The sequence below is a fragment of the Saccostrea echinata genome, unplaced genomic scaffold (genome assembly GCF_033153115.1).
Source record: "Saccostrea echinata isolate AGI-Se365-2 ecotype Australia unplaced genomic scaffold, CSIRO_AGI_Sech_v1 ptg000029l, whole genome shotgun sequence".
Lineage (NCBI taxonomy): Eukaryota > Metazoa > Mollusca > Bivalvia > Ostreida > Ostreidae > Saccostrea > Saccostrea echinata.
In genome coordinates this window covers 16,946,938-16,974,182 of record NW_026889778.1, presented here as the reverse complement: position 1 = coordinate 16,974,182, position 27,245 = coordinate 16,946,938, and the positions used below count along the sequence as shown (strand labels likewise).

The 27,245-nt window shown below is 33.6% G+C and overlaps 3 protein-coding genes across 3 annotated transcripts; 2 read left to right on the top strand and 1 right to left on the bottom strand.

The window, feature by feature from the left end:
* Positions 1–5,648: 5,648 nt before the first annotated feature.
* Positions 5,649–10,070, bottom strand: LOC133195651 (integrase/recombinase xerD homolog). The gene is made up of 2 exons (XM_061331541.1): positions 8,836–10,070; positions 5,649–6,666 (listed from the first exon to the last, which is right to left on the bottom strand). The coding sequence occupies exons 1-2, from the start codon at positions 9,230–9,232 to the stop codon at positions 5,687–5,689; spliced, it is 1,377 nt and encodes a 458-aa protein (XP_061187525.1). The 5' UTR covers positions 9,233–10,070; the 3' UTR covers positions 5,649–5,686.
* Positions 10,071–12,493: 2,423 nt separating this feature from the next.
* Positions 12,494–15,182, top strand: LOC133195027 (cytochrome P450 1A1-like). Its single transcript, XM_061330913.1, has 2 exons — positions 12,494–12,507; positions 13,435–15,182. Exons 1-2 carry the CDS (start codon positions 12,494–12,496, stop codon positions 14,642–14,644), a joined length of 1,224 nt encoding a protein of 407 aa, XP_061186897.1. The 3' UTR covers positions 14,645–15,182.
* A 7,076-nt stretch (positions 15,183–22,258) lies between these two features.
* Positions 22,259–23,949, top strand: LOC133194558 (cytochrome P450 1A1-like). Its single transcript, XM_061330502.1, has one exon. It carries the CDS (start codon positions 22,259–22,261, stop codon positions 23,774–23,776), a length of 1,518 nt encoding a protein of 505 aa, XP_061186486.1. The 3' UTR covers positions 23,777–23,949.
* The last annotated feature ends 3,296 nt before the right edge of the window (positions 23,950–27,245 follow it).

The window sequence follows — 27,245 nt, the reverse complement described above, 5'->3', positions numbered from 1 at the left end:
ATTGATATTTAAAGGTATAAGTTATTGCCAGAAAACGTATATGTAATGCATTATTGGTATATACATGATTGTATATTTATTTGTTTTCTTATTTATTTGTAGAATCACCGTATATTAGCTTATTTCATGTAAATAAAATTATGGAACCTACAGCTGCCTTATTCATTTTTTTTACAATACCAAGTTTTTCTTCAAGCTTAAACAGTCAATTACATACGCCTACCAAATTACTTCGTGATTTTGTTTACATAGCTATATACCACTATCACCTAAATGTGGATAATCTGACTCACAGTTGATACGTTTGCAAGAGCATGTTCTTCGAACGAATAGTTTCTAAAGTGAGGCAAGCTATTGACAAATAAGTTGATGGTACAAAAATTTGAACAATCTCGTTTTAAGTGAACATTTTGCATATTTTATAAATAAGACAATGACCTGTTTGTAATATATTTGGCTTTAGGTCGAATATTTGTCAATTTTCATACCAAATGTTAGGCCACTATTTTCATATTGAATTGTTTAAGGATTTCTTCCCTTACCAGATCATGATAAGGGACTCACGTGCATGTCGAGTACATGTATGACTGGTGGACATGGGATGCTTACTCCATTGCACCTAATCCTTCCCCAGAGGTTTTCAGAGATCTGTGTTTGCTCCGCTTACAATTTCTTTTGTTCAATTGGACTTTTTAAGCATACTCTGTTCGTTTTCTTCACATTTTATAAAGGTGAAAATTGAGCATCCCTTGAGGGGAATTTTTTTTTTATTTTTTACAATTAAGTATACACACACAGGGATAACCTACTATGTACGAATACTAGTACTTTACCGATGCATGTTCTGGTCTTTGAACAGTCGAGGGAAATATAAACATATTTGCGTAAATTAATTACATGTATTTAAGGCAATGCATGTACATGTATGTGATATTGCTCACAAGTATACAACCCTTCTATATTGATGTACTCCACAAACAACTTATTACCATAACAGCATTTCAATCTTATACGAATGTGATGAATAGTTCGATGATCACAAAAACATCATGATTTTACTCATATAAACAATTGTTATGATTGGCTCTAGGACTTGTTATCTCCTGCAAAGATAAACAAGCACCTTGTTAATTGCAAAATTAAAAACTTATTTTGCCCAGCGTTTTTAGCGATGTAGCCCGTAATGAAAGGGGCTGATATAATAATTAGTATGACGGTTTATATAAAACATTTAAACAAACTAAGAACTTCTCTTTTATAATTTTTAAGAAAAAAAATATATACGGATATTAGGATTGAATTATACTCTTGTCTAGTCAATCAAACAAAATTCAGCCTCAGATATGTGATTTTTTTCGAGGAGTTATTTATCTTTTCTAATTTTCCATGATACATAAATCCAATTGATGTTTTACTAAGAGCAGAAAAAATGCCTTTATTTCGCAATAGTTTTATCTTGTTTGAAAAGTTTGATCTCATTAAACACATAATTTATTCAAAAAGATAACACTGTATCAATTTGAATTGGACATTTTGAAATTATGTTTACTGACTACATTTTGTCATTTTGGGAATGTTAGATTTTAACATGATGAACACTGAATACAACTTAAGGCTTCGAAGAAAAAAAAAATAAATTTCCACAACACTTTACGCATTGGATACATCAACCTAAATTTTATCATTAGAGGACAGGAGCAATTTTCACTCTGAAATGGACATAAATATGCCAGTCATCTTTTTTTATGGATATGGATTATTTTCACTTCATCTATATATGTGATTCTACAAAATTAGGTAATATTGATATCCCCTTTTTTTCAATGTAGAAAAATGTAATTACAGTAAAACACGCTTATAGCGAAATGCCAGGGACTGCAATTTTGATTCTTTATAAACAATTCGTTATAATCCTTAAGATTTCAATATGTTTTATAACGACGGGGATTAAAACATCACTTCGCTGTAAGCTTGAATGCAAAATAAGCGTGTTTTACTGTATATATATCACCCGAAATTTACTAAAATGATAAGAGTTATGTTCCCTTTCAGTAGTAAATTACATAGAAAATAGATGTGCCCCGTTACAATGCTATCCTCTACAACCATATTAGTAGATTTATTTACCCCGTATATCTATTCCGACTTCCAGAGGTTCTTTTAAATAAAAAATCAACTTGTTTTGGAATCCGTTTGAGATTCGTAAGAAGTGTTACGTGTAGATAAATTTAAATGCGTAATCTCTTAATGTAACAGAAGTACAAAAACATGATAACATGTGTTTAAATAGGTCACTTTTTCAAAAATGTCATGGTTTATTGATTAATTTTCGTAATTACGCATTATTTTTTAAAACAAAGTCAGGTAAGTTGATTATCTACGAAAGAAAGACACTTATAAATGCGAATGCTACTTCCTTTGCATATTATCAGTGGCAGATTTAGGGGGCGGCCCCAGCGCCCCCCCCCCCTCCCCTTTAAATTGTAAAAGTTAGGAAAATCATAGTTTCGTCGAGAAAATGTAAAAATATCTACTCGGCAGACCTCATTTTTACCCTACAAAATCTCTAGAATGCAGGAGCTTACGGGGCCTTCGCCCAATGGGCCCCCACCAGAGCTTCGCCCTGGACCCCCTGTCCACTTTTTGAACCCACTAACTTCAATTCCTGGATGCTACTGCGAATGCTACTTCCTTTGCATATTATCAGTGGCAGATTTAGGGGGCGCACCCAGCGCCCCCCCCCCCCTCCCCCTTTAAATTGTAAAAGTTAGGAAAATCATAGTGTCGTCGAGAAAATGTAAAAATATCTACTCGGCAGACCTCATTTTTACCCTACAAAATCTCTAGAATCCAGGAGCTTCCGGGGCCTTCCCCCAATGGGCCCCCACCAGAGCTTCGCCCTGGACCCCCCTGTCCACTTTTTGAACCCCCTAACTTCAATTCCTGGATCCTCGCCTGATTATAATAAACGATGATATTATTTTGTACTTTCGCTTTCGATAGAATTATCTGTGTGTCATCAGGCTAACTGTACGTATGGCGGTTAGAACCAAAAGTAAGATAAATGTTTATTTAAAAGACCTTCTAAGCATTTAATGTTTCCCTATACGTTGATTAAAATATCTATATTTTAAGTGCTTACAGAAACAAAAATAAAAACAAACAACGGAAAATGGTTGTCAAAGTTGATAGTTGAGTCACGTGTTCGTAATAAGTCGGTCATAAATGTAAATATAAGAAGAAAACTCTTGACCTGATTGAAGATATCTCAAAGTAATTCTGTGTCAGGATTTAAAAATTATGGTTACTATAGATTTCTATGTTGTGGTTAACAAAGAACATGTTTAATGTGAATTAAAAGAACTTGTCTTAATCCTCGAATTTGTGTCATTGTTACACATGAATAGACAAGAAGGACTCAAGTCAGTTCATTTAAATTGGACACTTTTTCATTGTTTTGACCCCAATACACTCGATCTGATTTGTAGATTGGTTTGTAAATATTAGTTCAAGCAAAATATTCCTAAACTGAATAAGGGCAACACACTTTTTTTTAAATTAGAAAAAATAATCCTTGAACAGCGAAATCTAAGATGCGTAATCATACGTCCATATGCATTGCACTCATAGAAAGGGCATACTATGTGCGTTTAAAATTTAAAAGATTTCATTTTTTGTTGTATTTTTTTTCTGTTGGAGCCAAAATTTTAAGATTTGAACTATGAGGTTGTATTTGTCCTATGCGTCTGCTGTACAAGATCATTGAGAATTTTCTGGTTAATGAATGAAATAGGTAAATCGGCCGCGCAAAGAAGCGGATGTGTAAATTTAATCGTGCACAACGACTTTTCCTATTTCCCATTCCTTTTCGATATTAAAAGAAAAACAATTAGTCATTTTTTTCTAATTCATAGAATTATTTTTATGTTTCCTCATGCTGCACAAACTCACCGCAGCTCTGTTTTTGCTGAGTTATAATCAATGAAATCAACACCATGTTGAGATGAAATATGTCATTTATTAAAAATGACGAAAATAAGAAATATATATACATAAACATGATAGGGGATCAGACCAAAAGGTATTCACACAATACATGTCAATATGCTGATCCCCTAAATTTACAGATAAACAATATTTGCAAAAAATATAAAAAACAGTAAGTATACAGCAAAAAGATGGCACATCAAAAATAAATATGCCAGTAAAATTAAAATATATAAATGCAAAATAAGGTAGGAAAGACTGGGGTGGTGGTGGGTGTGCCAAATTTTTTGTTGTTATCAGTAGCATAGATGAGGCGAGAATGACCCAACGCTGACTGGTCAGCTACCGACAGCATCAAAACACGTGACCATGATGGTCATTTCTGATTGGCTATTAGCTTACATAGGGGTAAGGTTTGACCATGGAAAATTTTGGAGTTGTGTAACAAGTAGCCGAAACTGAAGAAATGGGGAAAATTGCATAACGTGCACCTGACACCTGCAAGGCATGGGAGAATTCAAGCCAATGAAGAAAAATCAAAATATTGAGATTTAAAACAATACAAAATACAATATTTACTTACTTACATTTAAACAAAAGAAAACTAAACAGCATTCAACACATAAATGAAATTATTTACATAATTGTTGTTTTATGTTTCCTCATGCTGCACAAACTCACCGCAGCTCTGTTTTTGCTGAGTTATAATCAATGAAATCAACACCATGTTGAGATGAAATATGTCATTTATTAAAAATGACGAAAATAAGAAATATATATACATAAACATGATAGGGGATCAGACCAAAAGGTATTCACACAATACATGTCAATATGCTGATCCCCTAAATTTACAGATAAACAATATTTGCAAAAAATATAAAAAACAGTAAGTATACAGCAAAAAGATGGCACATCAAAAATAAATATGCCACCAAATGTGATTGCCAAACATAATTGGCAATCACATTGTGCCATTCAAGGTGAGGTTGCGCACAAAAATGCAAATGTAAACAATATTTCACTGGTTTATACATGATGAAAATGCACATTAAGCTATACCAGCAGTTAAACACTGACCTGGCATCTGTTTCTGCAAGAATTGCTTTACACAAAAAGATTGTGCATATGAAATACATATAAACATGAAAGTCATCCGGTGGATGTAACCAGCAGGCAGTGGTTATATTAATTCGAAAAGAAAATGATTGTCAACATGCACCTAACAGCTTACATATACAAATAATGAAAATAATCATTTCACAAAGACAAATAATTAAAGCAACTTAACAATACAGCAGTTAAACACTGACCTGTACTGTGGAAATGTAACTACATCTACATATATACACCTTATAAGACAGGTACTGAGATCAAAAGAGAGAGACATCCCTCCTTAATACTTGTAACATCTCTAAATAAAATTTAAGCAGCATTTACACACTGACCTGCAACCTAACTTAATAGCAGCAGTTAAACACTGGCCTGCAACAAACTTAATAGCAGCAGTTAAACACTGTCCTGCAACAAACTTAATAGCAGCAGTTAAACACTGACCTGCAAACTTACACGTAACCAGTAGTAGCAGCAGTTAGACACTGACCTGCCCTGGGATGGACTGATATAGAAAAAAAAAAAAAAAAAAAAAAAAAAAAAAAAAAAAAGGGGGGGGGGAGGGAGGAGGGAATCCTATATTTTATTACAACTGAAACGATTTAATTCTAATATATCTGTGCAAAACATTCGAGTTCCATCTGCCTAAATGTTGAATGAAAGTCTCAGAATACCCTAACTGTGCAGCATGCGTTGCTGCACCTATACGAAAACTGTGCCCCTTATAACGTTTGGGATCCAGACCTGCAAATGCTATTGTTTTTGAAAGTTCACTACTGACATAAGAATATGTGACTGGAGTACCATTGACAAACTGGAAGAAGGGGCCTGACACATGTGGAAATAATGATTTATACTTATAAAGATTATGCACTGGACAAAATTGTGAACTAGGGTTGGCTTGAATAGATATTATGATGGGCTCATTTTTCTGTTGAGATTTATGGTGCCTAAGAACAATTTGAACTGCTGAAGGACTGCATTTTTCTCCACTGAAAATAATGTCTTGTATTTGCAGAACTTTGTCCTTATCTGCTAGAGTTTTTGAGATAACTTCCCCTAAACGCAGAAATGCATTAAAACATAAAAGGAAAAGGGCTTGCAAAAGAACCTGATTTAAAGCTTGTGGAACAGTAAAGACTAGTGCAGCCAAAATTTTGTGCATGATATTTTTTGTTATTGGCAATCTAGCATCCCGAGTGGGTAGTAGCTTGTGACAACCTTTCAGTAGTTTGCGCACAATAAAAGTTTGAGTTGGATCTGGCAAATTGAGAATTTTGTGAACATAACCTAATGCCGATATATGTGAGGCAATGCTGCTAGAACTGTATTGTTTCTCAAAAAGAAAACCAATGAAGTTACATATGTCTGTAATAGGCAATGGTAGAGATACTGGATCTTTTCTGTAATTGAGGAAAAGTTGCCACGAATGTCTATAAGCATATCGTGCAGGGGGTGATAAAGCTGCCACAAGGACTGAACGAGTTGAAGAGGTCAAATCTGTAATAGGTGTGCCGGAATGACAGTTGCCTGTTGTTCTAAGTATGGTGCTACCTGCCGTGCTTTCTGAAATTGCAAACGTGACAAACTGTCAGCTACCACATTGTATTTGCCTGGAATATGCTTAGCTTTAAAGAAGATATTATTTGATAGACAAACCAATACCAAACGGCGAAGTAGATGCATAAGATTTTTTTCTTTACTCGACTGTTTATTTATCACCTCCACCACAGCCATATTGTCTGACATAAAAAGAATTTTTCTATTTGCCATTTCTGACCCCCAAATTTCTAGAGCTAATACAATTGGAAACAACTCCTTCACTGCAATTTGCATGGGAAAAAGAGACTCTGTCCATTCAGCTGCAAACCATTTACATCCAAACACAGCAGCAAACCCTAATAAACCAGAAGCATCTGTAAATAATCGGGTGATATCTGATGATTCCCATTCCTCTGGAAAAAGAACTGATTTTCCATTAAAATTTTCTAGGAAGTGCAGCCACATTGCCAAATCTGCTCTTACCTCCTTATTAAAACGGATAAGGTAATGAGGTTTCACAATCCCTATTGTCAAATCAATTAACCGGCGTAAAAAAGCCCTACCAGGAACCACTACCAAACATGCAAAGTTTAACACTCCAATTAATGACTGAAGTTCCCGTAATGCAACCTTCTTCCTGTTTATAAACTGACGCACTAAATTTCTACATTTCTCGAGTTTGTCAAGTGGAAGGCGGCTCACCATATCAACGGAATCTACCTCAATACCATAAATAGTAATGCATGTCACTGGCCCGAAGGTTTTTTCCATATTCATTGGAATGTTAATTCTTCCACATAACGACAAAAAGTTGTTCAAATCATGTTTGCATTTCTGTGAGTTTGGAGGACCAATGAAAAAGAAATCATCCAAAATATGAGACATGCCTGAAGCCTTCAGTTTGTTTAACATTACCCATTGAAGAGCTGTACTTAACTGTTCAAATAATTGACAAGAACTGCTTGCCCCCATTGGCAGACAACGCTCATAATAAAATTGACCTTGCCATGTAAAACCCAAAAGATGATAATCAGACGGATGTACTGGTATAATTCGAAAGGCATCTTTAATATCTGATTTTGCCATAAGAGAACCTTTCCCAAACTGACGTACCAGTGCTACAACAGTGTCAACTGAATCATAATGAACTTCAGAACATTCTTTAGGAATATTTGAATTGACTGAATCCTGGGCTGGAAAAGAAAGATCATGAATAATTCTGTATTTATTTGGTTCAGATTTAGGGACAACCCCCAATGGAGAAGTTTTAAAAAGTGGTAGGGGTGGATGTGTAAATGGGCCTGAAATTCTTTGCCTACTTAAACCTGCATTAATATAGTCATCTACAATATCTGGGTGTTCATAGGTTGATTTGTGATTATGAGGAGGGTGAATGGAAGGGGTCTTGACACACCCTAAACGGAAACCAAATGTGAACCCTGAAACTAGAAAATTCAGTTTTTCTTTTTCATAACCTTCTAACTCACTTTTGAGTTGTACTGGGTTTACTGGAGTTGGAAGGGCTACTGCCATTTCTAATTGAGGAGGATGAGTTGGACCGTATGCCTGTACATTGAACTCGGGGGTGGGGACCATGACAGTCTTGGCAGGTATGGGAAAATCTACAAGGGTGGGAGTTACACTTTTGCCCTTTGTTGTACGCGAAGCAGTATTTGGGACGAAAAGGCTGTCGTTTGCCACTACTCCCTTGCAATTTGTTTGGAGACCTAATTCCCACAGAGGCTGCCTTTAACCGTAACTCTGTTACTACTCTTTCCCATGGTAAGAGGGATGTCTCCCTAATTTTCCTAAAAGACTCATCATAAGTCCTCCATGCTTGCTCACCATGGAGCTTGCTTATGTCACGAATAGTAAACATATATTTCAACAGATTGCTTGCCTCCTGAGGGAATTTCTGTAGATATATGGTACTAAATATCAAAAATGCATCTGTCCATTGATGGATTGTTATTGGATTTTTATTTGATGATGTTTGCTGCAGTTCAAATTTACCAGCTTTTACCATAATTGAAAGGGGCTCTTCGTTTGAGTTGGGTAAAAGAAGTTTCAGGTCAACAAATTCATTATTCCAAATTTTAAGTTTTAATTTGGAGGAAACTGTAGCCCCAAGAGGCACGCAATCTGTTAATTGAATTTGTGGATTAGTGTCAGAATTACTGCCTGCTGGCTCACCTGTAAAAACATTGTCCAGAAGTGCACCAAGTGCAGAGGCTGGGACCATGGCACTAGCTTGTGGGGTACCATCTGTAACACTCGTAGTTGCTGCAGGGTTAACTAGCTCACTGCTGGACTGTGGCTCCTTGTTTTGGATAACTGATGGGGATGCTTCCCCATGTTGGCTCGCGGTTGCCTCAGCAAGTCCATTCCCCTCACTGGATGTTAATTTCTGTTGTTCAGTTAATATGTGTTTTGCCAGTAGTGTGTAGTCAATGGTTGGCAGAGCACTCTGCATCACAGTCTCTGTCTGTTGAGTAGGAGTCACTCGCTTTCGCTTTCTCCCTGTGCTGGAGGAACTGGACTGCTCATCTGCTGCGAGTTCCCCTTTTTTGCTTCTTTTCTTTGGTGGCATTGCTTCTGAAGAAGAGAATATTATTAAAAAACAAAACTCTACAGATTTAGTTTCATCTCACAATGATAATGGCAATACATATTTCAAGTATATGAATGCCAGCTGTGAGATTGTGAACTTGCAATTTTTTAAATAGAGTGGGGAATACTGATTCCTAAGCAAAGACAAAATAGTTATCCAAAACAGGTTAGACACATTATGGCACAATTACAGAGAGTCTAATTGACGACATCTGAGTACCTAGCTAACAGCTGTACTCTATTACATGATGAAAATCATTTACCAAATGTCTATAGTTTAACTCCCCACAAAATCCCTGTATTGAATAACTCCTATAACCAAAACTATGTAAATAACAGAGTAACTTTGACTCCTATTACATATTCAAATTAAACTAAATAAAATTATGTAAAGAAATCTGACCCCAAAATATCTGGGTAACTCTAACCCACACTAAACATGTAAATAACAGAGTAACTCAGACTCCTAATTACATGTTACATTAATCAAAAATTATATGGGTAACTCCGACCCACACAAACATGTAAATAACAGAGTAACTCTGACTCCTAATTACATGTTACATTAATCAAAAAATATATGGGTAACTCCGACCCACACAAACATGTAAATAACAGAGTAACTCTGACTCCTAATTACATGTTACATTAATCAAAAAATATATGGGTAACTCCGACCCACACAAACATGTAAATAACAGAGTAACTCTGACTCCTAATTACATGTTACATTAATCAAAAAATATATGGGTAACTCCGACCCACACAAACATGTAAATAACAGAGTAACTCAGACTCCTAATTACATGTTCACTTTATTCAAACAAAATAAATGGGTACACTCTGACCCACACCTGTTGACATGAGACTAAATATATATTGGGTTTTACTAAAACTCCCCCAACATGTAAATAAAAGAGATACACTGACTCCTAATTACATAATGAACTCAGATCATTTTATGAATAGTATGTGTAATTCTCTGATTCTGACCTAGAAGGCATCAAGAACTATCTAACTGGTTTTACAGGGCAATAACAACAACTAAAATTAAAACATGTGTCATACTTGATTGTTATATATTCGACTACCTATTATACCTGCCTTTTGTGTGCAAACTGAGGTATCTGTCTTTTAATACGCGACTTCCGAGATACGTTTCCGACCCGATTTTTACATCACGCAAAAGTGAAATGTAGGGCATGTTTACTTCCGTTTTCATCGTAAACGATGGCGTCATTATATTTTGTATTTTGTATATTTATATATATTTGATTAATCTTATTATGATAAATCGTTCATTGGTGATAAGAATTGTTATTATTCTTATTTGTTCACCTTATGCTTCCAGCCTCAAATCACTGTTCCATCTCCTCAACACTTCCTTAGTGAAGTAGAGATGGGCAGGCCTCTGCATGACCGTATAGATATACTTAGTATATCTATTTTTATCTTTTAAAAAATAAATAAATTATAAATAAATAAACACACCACCACGTCACCCAGCCGAGGAGACTGAAGCAATCAATTTTTTGGTGGCCGGTCATACATGTAGTATAATGTCAACTCAATAAACAGGGAAAATAAAGATGAGAGTTGATACAATTTAAATAGTAACGAAAAAAGGGGAGGGGGGTTCAATAAATATTTAACACAAGTTATAGACAAAACTGAAAATAGGGGGGTGTTAACAAACTTTCTAAATTTTTCAATGTATACTGCGATTCTGGTCACTCAACGTTAAACAATAATGTAGATTTTATAAGTTGTTTTTTAATTAGCAAATAATACTATACATATTTCTAAAAGCATGCTATTATTCTGGTAAGTAGGTAACAAATAATTCTAAAAAACCAACATACAGTATTATACATTGTTTGATTATGATAGTTTATAGGAATTTGTATATGTGCGTATTTGTGAACAAAAAAGAAAATTGTAATAATGAAAACGACCAGGAAGGAGTTATGCCAAATAAAATTTAGAAATTTTGAGTTTGTGCTATAGCGTATTTATTATTCTAAAATATGCCAAAAATACCAAAAGATATAGGCTAGTATGCCAGTAATTTTGTGAGGGAACTCTCATCAGGTGCTAGTCCCAAACTCCATGCAGGTTTGTTTCGGTAATGAATTGGCCATTCATTCTAGCACGACAAACCTGTCCTCGCCATTTCCGGTAGATGTGTATTTCTATTTTCTAGTGTATAAACAAAAAAGTGCACGTGTAATATATAAGTTTTGTAATATATCTAACACTACATTTATATCTTGATAAGGTACTTACCTTAAGTCTTCTATATTCTTCTATATTGAATTACATCATGGCGACTTGACAGGGTTCTTATCTGTTGATATGACGTCATTTTTCACAGTATGACGTAACAGTACTCCAAGGATTTACAGTTATTGGAGCCATAATTAACAGATATAGTATAAGGTTATTGGAGCCATAATTAACAGATATAGTATAAGGCAAATTGTTTTAAATAAAACAAATTACAGGGAATTGAGAATAACCATGAATTATTTTAATATATAGGTTTGATAAAAAAAAAAAAAAAAAAAAAAAAAAAAAAAAAAAAAAAAATTAATAAATTAAAAAGGACGTCTAAGAGTAAGTCATAGGTCTGAGTTACTGTAACATTCAGTGAATCACCTTGGGAGTTATTTGCATTTTGTATTTTGTATATTTATATATATTTGATTAATCTTATTATGATAAATCGTTCATTGGTGATAAGAATTGTTATTATTCTTATTTGTTCACCTTATGCTTCCAGCCTCAAATCACTGTTCCATCTCCTCAACACTTCCTTAGTGAAGTAGAGATGGGCAGGCCTCTGCATGACCGTATAGATATACTTAGTATATCTATTTTTATCTTTTAAAAAATAAATAAATTATAAATAAATAAACACACCACCACGTCACCCAGCCGAGGAGACTGAAGCAATCAATTTTTTGGTGGCCGGTCATACATGTAGTATAATGTCAACTCAATAAACAGGGAAAATAAAGATGAGAGTTGATACAATTTAAATAGTAACGAAAAAAGGGGAGGGGGGTTCAATAAATATTTAACACAAGTTATAGACAAAACTGAAAATAGGGGGGTGTTAACAAACTTTCTAAATTTTTCAATGTATACTGCGATTCTGGTCACTCAACGTTAAACAATAATGTAGATTTTATAAGTTGTTTTTTAATTAGCAAATAATACTATACATATTTCTAAAAGCATGCTATTATTCTGGTAAGTAGGTAACAAATAATTCTAAAAAACCAACATACAGTATTATACATTGTTTGATTATGATAGTTTATAGGAATTTGTATATGTGCGTATTTGTGAACAAAAAAGAAAATTGTAATAATGAAAACGACCAGGAAGGAGTTATGCCAAATAAAATTTAGAAATTTTGAGTTTGTGCTATAGCGTATTTATTATTCTAAAATATGCCAAAAATACCAAAAGATATAGGCTAGTATGCCAGTAATTTTGTGAGGGAACTCTCATCAGGTGCTAGTCCCAAACTCCATGCAGGTTTGTTTCGGTAATGAATTGGCCATTCATTCTAGCACGACAAACCTGTCCTCGCCATTTCCGGTAGATGTGTATTTCTATTTTCTAGTGTATAAACAAAAAAGTGCACGTGTAATATATAAGTTTTGTAATATATCTAACACTACATTTATATCTTGATAAGGTACTTACCTTAAGTCTTCTATATTCTTCTATATTGAATTACATCATGGCGACTTGACAGGGTTCTTATCTGTTGATATGACGTCATTTTTCACAGTATGACGTAACAGTACTCCAAGGATTTACAGTTATTGGAGCCATAATTAACAGATATAGTATAAGGTTATTGGAGCCATAATTAACAGATATAGTATAAGGCAAATTGTTTTAAATAAAACAAATTACAGGGAATTGAGAATAACCATGAATTATTTTAATATATAGGTTTGATAAAAAAAAAAAAAAAAAAAAAAAAAAAAAAAAATTAATAAATTAAAAAGGACGTCTAAGAGTAAGTCATAGGTCTGAGTTACTGTAACATTCAGTGAATCACCTTGGGAGTTATTTGCATTTTGTATTTTGTATATTTATATATATTTGATTAATCTTATTATGATAAATCGTTCATTGGTGATAAGAATTGTTATTATTCAGTTTTGCTGCTAAACCAGAATTCAATTCTTTTAAGCATTTGACAAAGATGAGAGGGCTTACATTTGGATATTTTAATCAAAGGTATCTTCTACTCCGGAAAATAGGTAGTTCTGTTGTTAGAGAATTCTCGGGGAAACAAAACAACCAAATGGAAGAAATTCTCCAGGAAGAGGCCAATAGATTAGTGTCTGAGTTTGTTAGAGAAAAAGAAAAGCCTTTTAACCCGTACAAAGCCATCATGGAAGCGACTGGAAGCGTTATATATCAGTTTTGTTATGGCAAAGGAGAAAATATAAGGGAAGATAAAGATTATGTTCAATTTATTCAGAATCACAAGGCTTTCAAAGAAATCACAAAGGCGGGAAGTCCCACAGACGTTCTTCCTTGGACAAGATTCTTTTTTCGCGAAAGACTCCAAAACTTTTACAAATTAACCAAAGAGGGTAAAGAAGCTCGTGAAAAGAAGATCAACGAAATATCGAAAACATTTGATACAAAACATTTGCGCCACGCTGTAGATGGATTGATATCAAATACCATAAAGTATGGATTAGGCGATGAACCAAATGAGGCTGGAGTGATAAAACGGGACGTATTGGGTATTACTGGAGACTTTTTTGGAGCAGGGTTTGATACGGTAGCAACAACCCTTCTTTGGCTATTTCTTTACATGGCAGAATACCCAGAGATTCAATTAAAGGTCCAGAAAGAAATCGAAGACAATATTGGGGGTAGCGGTATTATAACTACGAAGCACAGAGAGGATATGCCGTTTACAGAAGCTACAATCTACGAGACGATGCGTTTATCGGGAGTGGTACCAATGGGTCTTCCACACTATACAACTGAAGACGTCTGTGTTAAGGGTCATATTATTAGGAAAGGAACCCTCGTCTTTTTCAATCATTATTCTGTAGGCCACGATGAGCAATGGGACAATGCTTCCGAATTCAATCCTGATAGATTCCTTGACTCAGAGGGAAAACTTATTAAAGACAAAACAGAAAACGTTTTAGCTTTCAGTGCTGGGAGAAGACGATGTCTTGGTGAGGTTCTAGCACGCAATGAATTATTTCTGCTCTTTGCCACAGTCCTGCTGAAGTGTGAAATTAAAAAGCCAGAGAATGAAGAATACGATTTTGAAGGAATATTCAGTCTTACATACTCCCCAAAGCCCTATAAAATCCGTGTCGTCTCAAGAGAATTTTAAGTTGATCTAAATTTGCATTATAAAAACATACCGAATCTCACATTTTCATTTGTGTATTTATAATATACTTTTCAATAATCAGAACAAGAATACTGATATTGCTACATCATTAATGAATGGTTTGCTACTGATATTTCTATTAATGTATTTTATTAAAAGGTGTACAAATTCTCTTTAATTTAGGGGAGAAAGTTATTTCTTTTATGTTTAGGATACCGGTGTCAGTCTATACGCAAAATTTAGACTTTAAAAAAAAATAAATTAGTAGTAAGCCAGTACATGATGGGTTATACATACTTATATTCTGACACTGGTACTTGATTATTTACTAGTGTGTATCTATTAACGCTGGTGTATCTGTTTTTTGTGTTGATATGCAAAACTTCATTGTTTTTCAAAGAGTTTCTAGTTTATTCATTCTGCTTATTATAAGTAGTGGGCTGTTAAGAACTTCTTTACTTTTATAATTTAAATCAAGTGAATGTATCTCAAATTAATGGATTGAAAATTCAAAGAACCAATAAATACCTTATTCATAAAAAAAAACCAAAAAAAAAAAAAAACAAAACAAAACAAAAAAAAAAAAAAAAAAAAAAAAAAAAAAAAAAAAAAAAAAACAACAACAACAAAAAAAACAACAAAAAAACAAAAACAAAAACAAAAAAACATCTTTAATTTAAAATCACCAAGGAAAAGAACCCAAGCCCTGAGCTTGTCGAAGTACTTATCTACAATTTATCAATCTCCGCAACCTAGTTGTAGGGCGTTCGTGATGGGGAGATTCCGGATTCTCGTTCCTGGCGCTGCATCAAACCTAAGACGTTCAAATAGGTAATGACGGATACTGTTCCTTCGCCAAGCGCCTGGCATTTAAAGTGAAAGTCAAGGGTCTTTCGGATATAACCTCAAAAACGTAGGTCCCGTGTCACGGTAGGCATTGGCACGATGAAGAACCCCCACTGCTCAATGGCCTAAGTGCCGAGTGTATTCATTAAATTTGAAGCCCTTCATCGGTATATGGTGGCGTCTCGTATGACAGGAAAAATCTAGCAAGGGAAGTAAAACAACAAACAGTCAATATATCAATCAATCTCCACCAACTACCCAAGCCTTTAATGACAAAGGATATTAATGAAATGTGAAGATAATGATAGTAATCACACTCAAAGTCCATTCCACAATACAAATTGTGAGCAGAGGAAACACGGACCTTTGAAAGCAGAGGTGGGATCAGGTGCCATATGGTGGAGTGAGAATCCCCGGTCGACTAGTCACACCCGCCTTGTTCTTTTTGTAATGATCGGTTAAACGGAAAAGTATGAAAAAATGGCCTAACATTAGACGTCAGTCAATTCGACGTAACGATGGATTATAGTGGGAATCAAGGTCATTGTATCGACCATAGAAATTGTGAAATGTTGACTTTAAACGAGATTCTTGATATCTTAGTATCATCAGCTTATTCGTCAATATTTGTCAAGGGAAGATGACGATAGAAAGGTTGGAGTCATTGCATTTATCATAGTTGATACTTTGCCATCATGTCTTTTTTTAGTAAAACATCCAAATATGAAACAGACGTGTCAGGCTCTGTGGTGTCTTTTATTTTGAGTTCGATGGGATGTATCGAATCGACGTAGGTCTGAAAATGAATATTGTTATTGTGAAAACGTCGTCAATATACATAAATGACGAATGGAAGGACACAGCAAGAGACGATTTTTATGTAGAAGTTTTTAAATACTCACGTATACAAAAACAGATCTGCTAGTGATGGGGCTCATGGTACCCATGGGAATTCCTACAGATTGTTGTAAGACCTGGTCTCCAAAGATTTACATAGATATTGTTATCGAGAAACTCAGTATATTATAATAGATATTTTATGATGCTTATGATGTAAACTTTTTGGTAATATTTAGGTTTTAGTGTAGTTCATCTTCTGTGCGTAAGACTGATGGGCGAAAGTTAAAATTATGTAGATCCTGTGACATACCTGGTATAATGCCTCTTTGTATGTCAAAAAAAATATTTTGCTTTAAATTCTTTGGCTGTTTTTACTAGCAATCTTCTACGCTTTTTCATAAAAATATTATTTTAGATTATGGGAATGGCAGTGTAGTGATATGTAGCAACTTTGATCATTTTTGTTTTCATTTGTACAGGAACCTGCAAATATTTATCATTTGTTATCCAAGGTTTAATTGTGTGAGGTTACCAAGGCACCAGGACAAGACTATGATTACGGAAATTAATATCTCTTTCAAACAGAAGCATATGTAGTTCCGGTAGCATTTCTTTTATTGAAGAATATTCTAATTATTTATTTTTTTAATTATATATCAATAACTTTGCTGATTTACAAAATAATGTGTATGTGATTTTTTAATAAATGTCTGGAAAAAATTAGTATGTTGGCTGTATTTCTTGCAGTGTACAATGTAAAACACACATTGGGTCCCCTACTGTATCTGTTAAAAATAGAGTATAATGTAGACCAGTCATAAAGAAATATGTAAAAAAAAATCGTGCACACGTTAATTACATGTGTATTATAGCTATAAGAATGTTAATGTTTGTTCCTTCTTAGCTTGCTTGGGCTGAAAATTTAAAGTTTCTCCTGGAATCAATTTAATGAACTTAAACACAGAATAACGGAAAATGTAAATATATTACACCAAGATCTTATAATTTTTTTTTCGGGGGGGGGGGGGGATGAAATCTAGAATCCACCACTGATTTCATGAATTTAAAGTAAAAGAAAAAAACATTAAAATGTTTGCCCTCTAGTTTTAGGACCTGACCTCAGGCAAAACGTCTGATCAACACGGTGGCTATTCAAAAAACCCTTCAGATCAGTAACGGTGATAGCTTACCACCAGAAGAATCAAAATAGGCAATGCTAGGTTATTAAGTGCACACAAAAATATACGCTCCAATTTTCAATGATAGCCTCTCGGTTTATCAGTGAGCTAATGGATACAGCAAAAAACCTGAAAGAGGTATAATTCTTTTTCATATCGCCTAAATAATTTTATGTTTGGAATGCTTTCTGAAACTTTCATATATATTTTTATATGCATCATTAATGACAAGGCAATTATGCTTTCAACTTTTCTGCTTGTTTATTAAAACAGATCCCCTTTCATTCATTATGTACAGTTAAAATTATTTATATCATATGATTAAGAAGTGAAAGAGAAATAATTCACATTTTGGAAAATAATGGAATAAACACAAAAAATACATTACATCTGCAAACAATAACAGTTTTAATTGGGAGGAAATGTTTCATTGTAACTGCATCATAATTTAGAGTTTGAATTATTATTTATTATAATCCAATTATTGAGAACTCGCTTAATCACCTGGTTGTTGTCTTGTCGAGGGGAGCATTACCTGCCATTTCACACAATTTATTTCTTACCCATATTTCCATTTACAGATATTGGATGTCTATTATATATTCTTCGTTTAACCAGGTCTCTATTCGTGTGCCAACATAAATATTTCACAAACATGTATAATGTTTCTCGCAGGGCTCTTAAAAATTATCTTTTTAGGTCCTTAGGCCTGGGGAATTTTATGGAAATTCTTTTTGCTTTACATAGAACTGAACTAGATATCATTACCATACTTTTAAAAGTCTGAATTATTGTTTCCATGTTCGCTGAAATTATCTACGATTTTTATACTTTGTTTTAGCATTATATTTCTGGTTTATATTCTGGTTTTTATTTTTAAAATAAAAAATCTGTCTTCTGTGACATAATTCAAATGCCTTCCATTTGAGAAAATAATTACATTGTATAATTCATATGAGTATTGACAGGACGTTATTTAGGCTTGATGATGATGGTAGGCTTCAATATCAAATTCCATTTTCCTCTGAATAGATTGGCGCCAAATATTTGACTTATGAGATACAAAATTTTAAACACAGCAGATCTATGTAATAATTGCACACACACAAAGAATGTGCTACTTTAGGAAAATGAGTGCATGTTTCAAGATTAACACTACCCCTTGTATGTGTATGATGTTTTATATGTCGGCTGAACGCATGATAGATTTTATGTTCTAAATACAGCAATTTTAAACATGATGTAATATAGAACCCACTTTCTTTATGTATTTTATGCCAGAGTAAAACGTAGGTAAGTAAGAATTCTCAAAATTTTAACAGGATCAATATAGTGTGAATTTATGCAAATTGATAAAAAAAAGGGGAGGTTTTTTTTCACGTTTCCCATCATTGTTCAAATAAATATCTCCGGCTATTTTTTCTTAAGGTACAATATGGAACTGTTCTCAGTGATTCAAAACCTGGACATCCTGAAGTGTCTTACAATTTCTTTGATTGCTTTGGTCATAATTAAGATCCTCCTTGACAACTCAAGTTCCATTCCGGGACCATGGGGTTTCCTAGTGATAGGTCACTTACCATTCCTAGGAAATCCGGTAATGGTTATAAAATACGTCTAGGTGTTTGGCCTACAGAATTCATTAGCGGCTTTGATACTGTAAGAAAAGTCTTACAATATCAGTCTGATAGTTTTGCAGGAAGACCAGAAGTTAACTCCTTCAAAAAACTGACGAACATGAGGGGACTGACATTTGATCATTTTGACCAGTATTGCCCACCGTCCTAGGAAATATTAGTATTTCCTGGTTTTTTTTTTTTTTGTCAACTCTGAACTAAAAGTATAAGATTTAATCAGTTACGTGTAAAGTAAAATAGATTGAAAGAATGTTGTTTCTCATACTTGCTCTATGAATGATCTTCAAAGAAAGAACTACATTTTGTATTTTTAAATGTCAGGATATTTTTAAAAAATAAATCCTATACTACAGCAGGGTGTCAATTTAAAAATTGTACATTTTAAATTACATATTAAGCATATATCATTTCATCGATATTAACTGAGTTAAGGACTCCATTTACACGTAAATTTCACGCAGTTTAGCTCTTTAAAAAAAAAAAAAAAAAAAAAAAAAAAAAAGCGAAAGACATAATTTGTACAAAATAAAGTACTCTTTATATTACTACGATAAACATGATAAAGTAATTAAATACAATATTTGTATTAATTTTCAAATGTAAGTAAATACAAGATATTTCTGTTCGCTATTACCTCGTTGTATTTGATCATTTGTCTAAATGGCAAGTACATGTATCTATGAATTGTTGAAAATTAACTATAGTTACTAAATAAACACATTATGCACATCTTTAAAGGATATTAATCGCCAGTATTTGCTTAAGATTGAGTACTTACAAACATATATCATGAAATATGAAATATTTATATATGAAACAGTATTTGACACGTAGACGATCTAAAATGTAACAATTATTTAGATTAAAATCCAACTTCGAATTTCAATCAATATATATTGTAATTTTAATGTAGTAATGCAATCAAAAAAAATTAAACACTGTTGAAAAAATATTTGAATTACAATATGTAGATCTTTCTTTAAAAATTGATACTCGTAATATGAATTGTTTTAATGCACCTATTTAATTTTATCTTGCTTCTGGACGTTTCGTATTTTAATAACCTGGAAAGAAGTTAATGGAAGTTTGTTTTTATGATTGACCAGTTTTGGTGTCGAATTCATAGAAAGGAATTTGTAATTATGAATTATCATTATTAGAAAATGATATCCAAGATCGAGCGTCCACGAGAAAATGCACTGTATCTAGAAACAATTTAATAATATATATATGTACAAAAGTTAGCATGTTTTTTTTTTTTTTTTTTTTCATTTTTTCCATATTATACAATCAAACTTGTTTGTATATTTATATAATGTTCATACGTATTTTACTGAATTCTCCACTAAAATTGTTTATCCCCTAAATTCGCTGAATATAGATATTAATGGTGAAGCTTTGTACGCTCTGGGAAACTCGTTTAATTAGCCTAGGTGAAAATCTAGAACGAAATCAACCAGACATATCAAAACAGTTTATATAATTCGGTACTTGTGCAAAGGTTCGGAATTCTTTGCAGAAAATATAAACCCACCACAAACAGGTAACCATTCTTTTTACATCTTTTTTATTATATATTTTAAGTCTTACTATTAATACCAGCATTTTTTAAATATTACTTTTGCATCAGGCAATCCACAAGTAATGTCTGCTTTTAGTTCGTTCGGCCTTTGAAATCACAGGAAAATACGGTTTTTTTTCATTTATCAACTGGTCTAAAATGTCAAATATGAATTAAAAGAATTAAGAAATCCTTTCTTAAAATATTTTTTGATAAGAGCAATCTGAATTTCTTATTTTTGTAGAACACATAATATTTGATGTCATTTGACTCAAGTATTATAACATTATCAGATGTATCTAAATGTAAACAATATATATTTTCACTTCCAACTTGATCTCCGCCACGATTATAATAAGTTAATGAATGTAAAAGAATGAATTTTTCTCAAACTTTATAAAGAAGAATTAAAATTGCAGTGTCAGTTTCTCATAATTTTGATTGATTTTAAAAATTTTGGATAGAAATTAGAAATCTCATGTCTTTTATTAGTTATCTATTAAGTAGTGAAAATAATATGTGTATAAAGACAAGCCATCTTCACAGTTAAGATGCGTCCCATTGGTAGGTCATAATGTTCACTGAATTGTCTTCAGATTCTTCCGTTTAAATGATCATGACAAAGAGCTCACGACAGGTGTGATCGGTCGACAGGGTATGCTTTAGGGCTGGGACGATATATCGAGATATCGTCATATCAATTCTGTGTGAGGATGATATTCATATCGATACGTATGAAGAAATATCAAAATATCGCAAAAAAAATTCTGATTTATATATTTCTTAACAATTAGGGTTTAATAATATAAAATAAATATGCTAAATATAAATATGAAATACATAATAATTAACACCACTTGTGTAAAATAATTTTGTTTTACAACAGATATACGACTTCTTTGAATAAATTATTCTTATCTGTGAAGAAATGTACCCACGGGTAATTCAATAAGTTATAGGCTACATTACACACTATGTGAAAAAAAATACCAGGTTATACATGCAACCCATAACCTTTGAGAGTTTACATAAGTGTAAATTATATGTTTCCAAATATAGAAAGGCATAGCTTTTTATGCTTAACAACATTTGTAGTTTTAATCTTATTCCATGTTTGAATGAATAATTAATATCTCAATAATATAATTTACAAAAAAAAAAAAAAAAAAAAAAGGTCAGAAAATGTAGGCATAGTAAAATCACATCAAATCCATATTGAACTACCAATGCAAGTCTGGTTGGAATCCTATAAATGTGATAAGATAGGGGTAAACATAGTGCAGAGTCACTGAAACCTAACATATGCATCCAAACTGAACAATGCAACATCAATGCAAGATTGTATTTCAAAAATTCACTTTAATTGCTCGGGAATTCGTTTTTAGAGATAAACTTCAATTTTAATGATATCATTGCTTTATTTCAATTTCTAAAAAAAAGGATATGAAATTGGCGCATGGTATTGTTATGCAATAATGTCCAAAGAAAATAACTTTTTACGATTTTTCTATGCTTCAAAAGATTGACTAAATTTTATTTTTTTGCAGGAACAATGGCGACAGTATCTTCAATTACTAATCATCATTTTGATCTAAAGTCCTCGGACTTTCTTTTATCGATAACAATACTACTTACCGTTTTCTTTTCCATAAAAATAATTCTTGAGTGGAGGCGCAGTCCACCTGGTCCCTGGGGAATTCCGTTGTTCGGACACATGCCTTTTCTTGGTTCAAGACCTTTGAATAAGTTCAAAGAGTATCAGGAAAAGTATGGAGATGTTTTCCTTTTACGATTTGGGTCATGGCCAACCGTTATAATTAATGGTTTGGACACAGTAAAATCGACGCTTACTCATGACTCGGATAGTTTTGCCGCACGACCGCCGTTTTTTTCAATCAAAAGCCTGAACGATATGAAAGGTCTCACATTTAGCAATTTTGATGAAAGATACTTATTGCATCGTAAAATTTCAAGTAGCGTTATAAGAGAAATAGGAAGTACAAATAACTCTGGTTTGGAAGAAATAATACAAGACGAGGCCAACTTACTAGTGTCTAGTTTTATGCACTATAAAGGCAAACCATTCAACCCTAGCGACTTAATATACACGGCTACGGGTAGTATCACCTACCAGTTTTGTTACGGTAAAGGTGAAAATATACGAGATGATCCGGCCTTTTTAAAAATAATGAAAGACCAAGGATCAATCGTAGAATTTTTTTCTGCTGGAAGTTATTTTGATAATCTTCCATGGTTAAGATATATCTTTCCAGGACGTTTCAAAAGATTTTTGGATTTTATTGACAATTTTAGGAAAGCTCGAAACGAAAATGGAGCTGAGATGATAAAAACGTTTCATCCGGGTCATTCTCGCCATGCCATGGATGGTTTCTTAAACGCTTGCTTGAAGTACAACATAACAGAAACTCCAAACGAAGTGGGATTGACTAAGAGTCAACTGGTAGACACACTTCAGGATTTTTTTGCTGCTGGATTTGAGACAACTGCTTCTACTTTAAGATGGGTATTCCTGTACCTTGCTGAATATCAAGATATTCAGATAAAAATACAGAAAGAAATAGACGAAAAAATTGGACGAAACAAAATCATATCTCTGAAGGATCGTCGCGTTCTATCATATACTGAGGCAGTCATTTTGGAGATCATGAGAATAGCGCCAGTTGTTCCACTGGGATTACCACATATAACGACTACCGACGTAATCGTAAAAAATACCAAGATAGCAAAAGGGACAGTTGTTTACTTTAACATTTTCTCGGTTATGTATGATGAGTTCTGGGGTAATCCTGATGAGTTCCAACCTGAACGATTTCTGGATGATAATGGGAGTCTGATAAAAGAAAAAGTTGACAATGTACTTGCATTTAGCGCAGGACGACGCGTCTGTATTGGCAAATTGATAGCACAAGCTGAGGTGTTTTACCTGGTGACCACTTTGCTTCAAAATTGTAAGTTATACAAACCTGAACATGAGAAATACGATTTCGAAGGGGAGCAGGGTGCAAGTTACTCTCCAAAAGGATATAAAATATGTGTGGAAGCTAGATAAGTAATTTGTAGGGAGTTCTCTGGAAGTGCAACTCAGGAACGAAGTTATGTCAAAATACTTTTTAAAAGAACTCATTGAAATAGCTTTTTTTTAAAAAGACGCTTGGAATTCTTAAGAAATTTAAAATATACCATCATTTCTTTAAATATTTGAAAAATTGATTGTTATCAAATAACTCAGTGATAAGAATTAAAACATTTTTCTCCATTTTTTACATTATACTTGTTATTTAATTACAGGGCTGAACTTAAAGAATCTTTTTTTATCTGAATTTTGAAATCAATGATATCTGGGGTTGATTTTTCTTATCTATGATAAAGTTTTTTTTTTTTTTCAACTTTAAAATCCTTGTCTGGATTAAATGGTTTAATTGGTAAGTACATGTACGCATATAAGGCTGCTTTCCTTTGGAATGAAATAGTTTTAAATATCGATAATGATAAAAAGTTGTGTTTGTTTTGAGAACACTAACATCAGTCATTGGTCACGACTTGTATGATTTATTTTCTCTGCTCTTTATAGCGCGGGTATTTGTTTTATCAAAAATACTGTAATTTACATAATTTACATCATGTCCCCTTTTTTGAAATCGTAAAGTTACAGATAGACTTTCATAAGTCTTTTGTTGAATTGAAAAGTGTAAAATACACTTAAAATATTGCTTTGAAATATTTGTAATTTTTGGCATAATTTTTTGTGTAATAATTTGAATTCAACATTGTAAAAGTGATTTTAATGTACCATTGTTCATAAGTACATGTAGCTGACAGAATAGACGAACAACCATCAGAATAAGCTAGATGAAGCCTAGAATGGTACTTTCTAAGTATCTACATGTACTTCCTTCTCACTATCATTCATTATCTTTTATTATCCTTTTTAAACTTTAATTAAGAAATAAATAACAAGTTTAAAAACTTCTTTGGAAAATGAAGTGGGTCGGACACCTGATCAAATCCTGTGAAGGCCGAAGGCCTTCTCAGAAGATTTAATCACGCACCGACCCACTTCATTTCCCAGTGAAGTTTTTAAACTTGTTATTTATTACTTATATGTACATTTGAGACGGACAATCGAATAATCAAATATAAATATTGCACTAACTGTTCGTCGTAGATTTTGACAAATTACGCAAGGCTTGAAAAGCGGTTACGCTTCAAATTCATCTGGCAAAGGATTTTGTTTTTAAGGGAATATTCTGTGAAAGGCTACTTGTGATCAATTATAGTGAGGATATTGGTGTCTGGGAATTTTTTATTCATGCGAACCCATATTCGATGTTAAAAAGCACAAGAAACAAGGTCTGATGTTTGATAATAAAAATTGGAGGAATTTCGGTCGGAAAGGGATGGATGGAAACACCTGTCCGGAACAGTTAACTTGAAGTCAAGCATAAAATTTGATCCGGAACATAAAATTTACGGTTTCAGTAAGGCATATTTATTATGATTTAACACAGAGACACTGGCGACAGCTTACATTGTTAGACAACGATCTCGATGATGGAGGTGTGCCTACGTACCGACCTTCCGATTGATTGATTGTATGTTGTTTTACGTCCCATTTGAGTATTTTTTCACTCATATAGAGACGTCACCATATACCGGTGAAGGGCTTCAAATTTTGACCTCTACTCGGCACTCAGGGCCATTGAGCAGTGAGGGATCTTTATCGTGCCAACGCCTGCCCTGACACGGGGCTTCGGTTTTTAAGGTCTCATCCGAAGGACTCGCAACTTTCACTTCAAAGTGCAGAGCGCATGGCGAAGGAACAGTTGCTACCCATTTTTTATCGACTTAGGTCATACATATATACTGGCTGCGTCACTAATGCACCAGGAACATCTTAATAACTCAACTGGCTGCAACATGCTATACACTAGGACTTCCACTGGCTGCAACATGCTATGCACCAGGACTTCCACAGGCTGCGACATGCTCTGGCTTCACCATACTATGCACCATGAATATATTGTTAAATCCAATGGTTGCGCAATGCTATGCAACAGGTCTTTTTGCATCATACTAAGCACTGGACTGGAATATCTCTGCACATTACTGTGCACCAAATCTATCTGATATAATGAATCTCAATGTGAAATAAAACCCATTCTTTATAACTGCAAAATGTTATATGCAAAAGGTTCGCTGTTTCATAAACTATTGCAAACTTAATTTCAGATTTGTCTAATTGCCATACTATTTAATGAATTTTTCACAAGTGTAACATTTTTGTTACCGACTTGAACCCTGTTCATTTCATCTCCTGTAACATTTTAGCAAGGAGATAATCGTCATTACGTCTCAAATTTCTTTAGCGCTAAGAACAACATTTACATCCAATTTTCTAATCTTTTTTTACCAAAGCAGTATTATATACAATATACACATATAGTAAAATCACAATCATTCAGTGTTCAATAGATACCAACACAGGGATGCGAAACGCCCCTCATTCAACATGATTCAATTATTTCTTCAAAAGAAATTAATATATTTTTAATCTGCTCTGGTATATTTTTAACCTTCTTTGGTATTCTATAAATTTGAAATTTTATGCTTAATGCAATAGAAAAGTTTGTTTGTTTGTTTGTATGTTGTTTAACGTCCCTCTCGAGAATTTTTCATTCATATGGAGACGCCACCACTTACCCGTGGAGAGCTGCAAATTTTGTCCTATACTTGGCACTTACGGCCATTGAGCAGTGAGGGATCTTTTACGTGCCACCACCTACTGCGACACGGGACCTCGGTTTATACGGTCTCATCCGAAGGACCGGTCTCCACGTACAACAGTGGAATTCGATCCCGCGACGTAAGGATCAACTCCTTACTTCGCGACTCTAGAGCAGACGCTCTAACCACTGCGCCACGCGGGCGACCAATAGAAAAGTAATCAAGACTGCTTCACACTGAAAAGCTCCTAACACGCAAAGGCTGCAGCCGCCTCATTGCTTGTATTCAAAAATACCAATATGATAATGTCTTTTTAAACAAATTGCAAATTAGATTTTATTTGCATCAAGATGTTTGATAACTGAAATTAACCCTGCTTAAATCCTAATCTCTCAATGTCCAAATGACTACCAAGACACGATTGCCATACTGCAGAATTAAAAAAAAAATGTAACATACATTTCCCCTCTTAGTTTTGCGAGATTTCTCCCAGTGATATGGCTAATTATAAATTTCAATGCATTTACAGTTGTATTTAGAATCGACAGTGAAAAGTTAATCATAATCGTATTCATTTGAACAAACTTGAATTCCCTTTATCAATGGATGTTTTGTGGAATTATTTTTGGAAATTGACCAAAAATGTCTTGAGAATAAGCTGAAATTGTGAAACGTTTACAGACAGAGAGACGGTCAGACAAAATGTAATCTGAAAGGCTCACTTGAACTTCCAGTTCAGGTGATCTAAATTGTCAACCCCAACACCAATTATTGCACATGATTGTATATGAAAA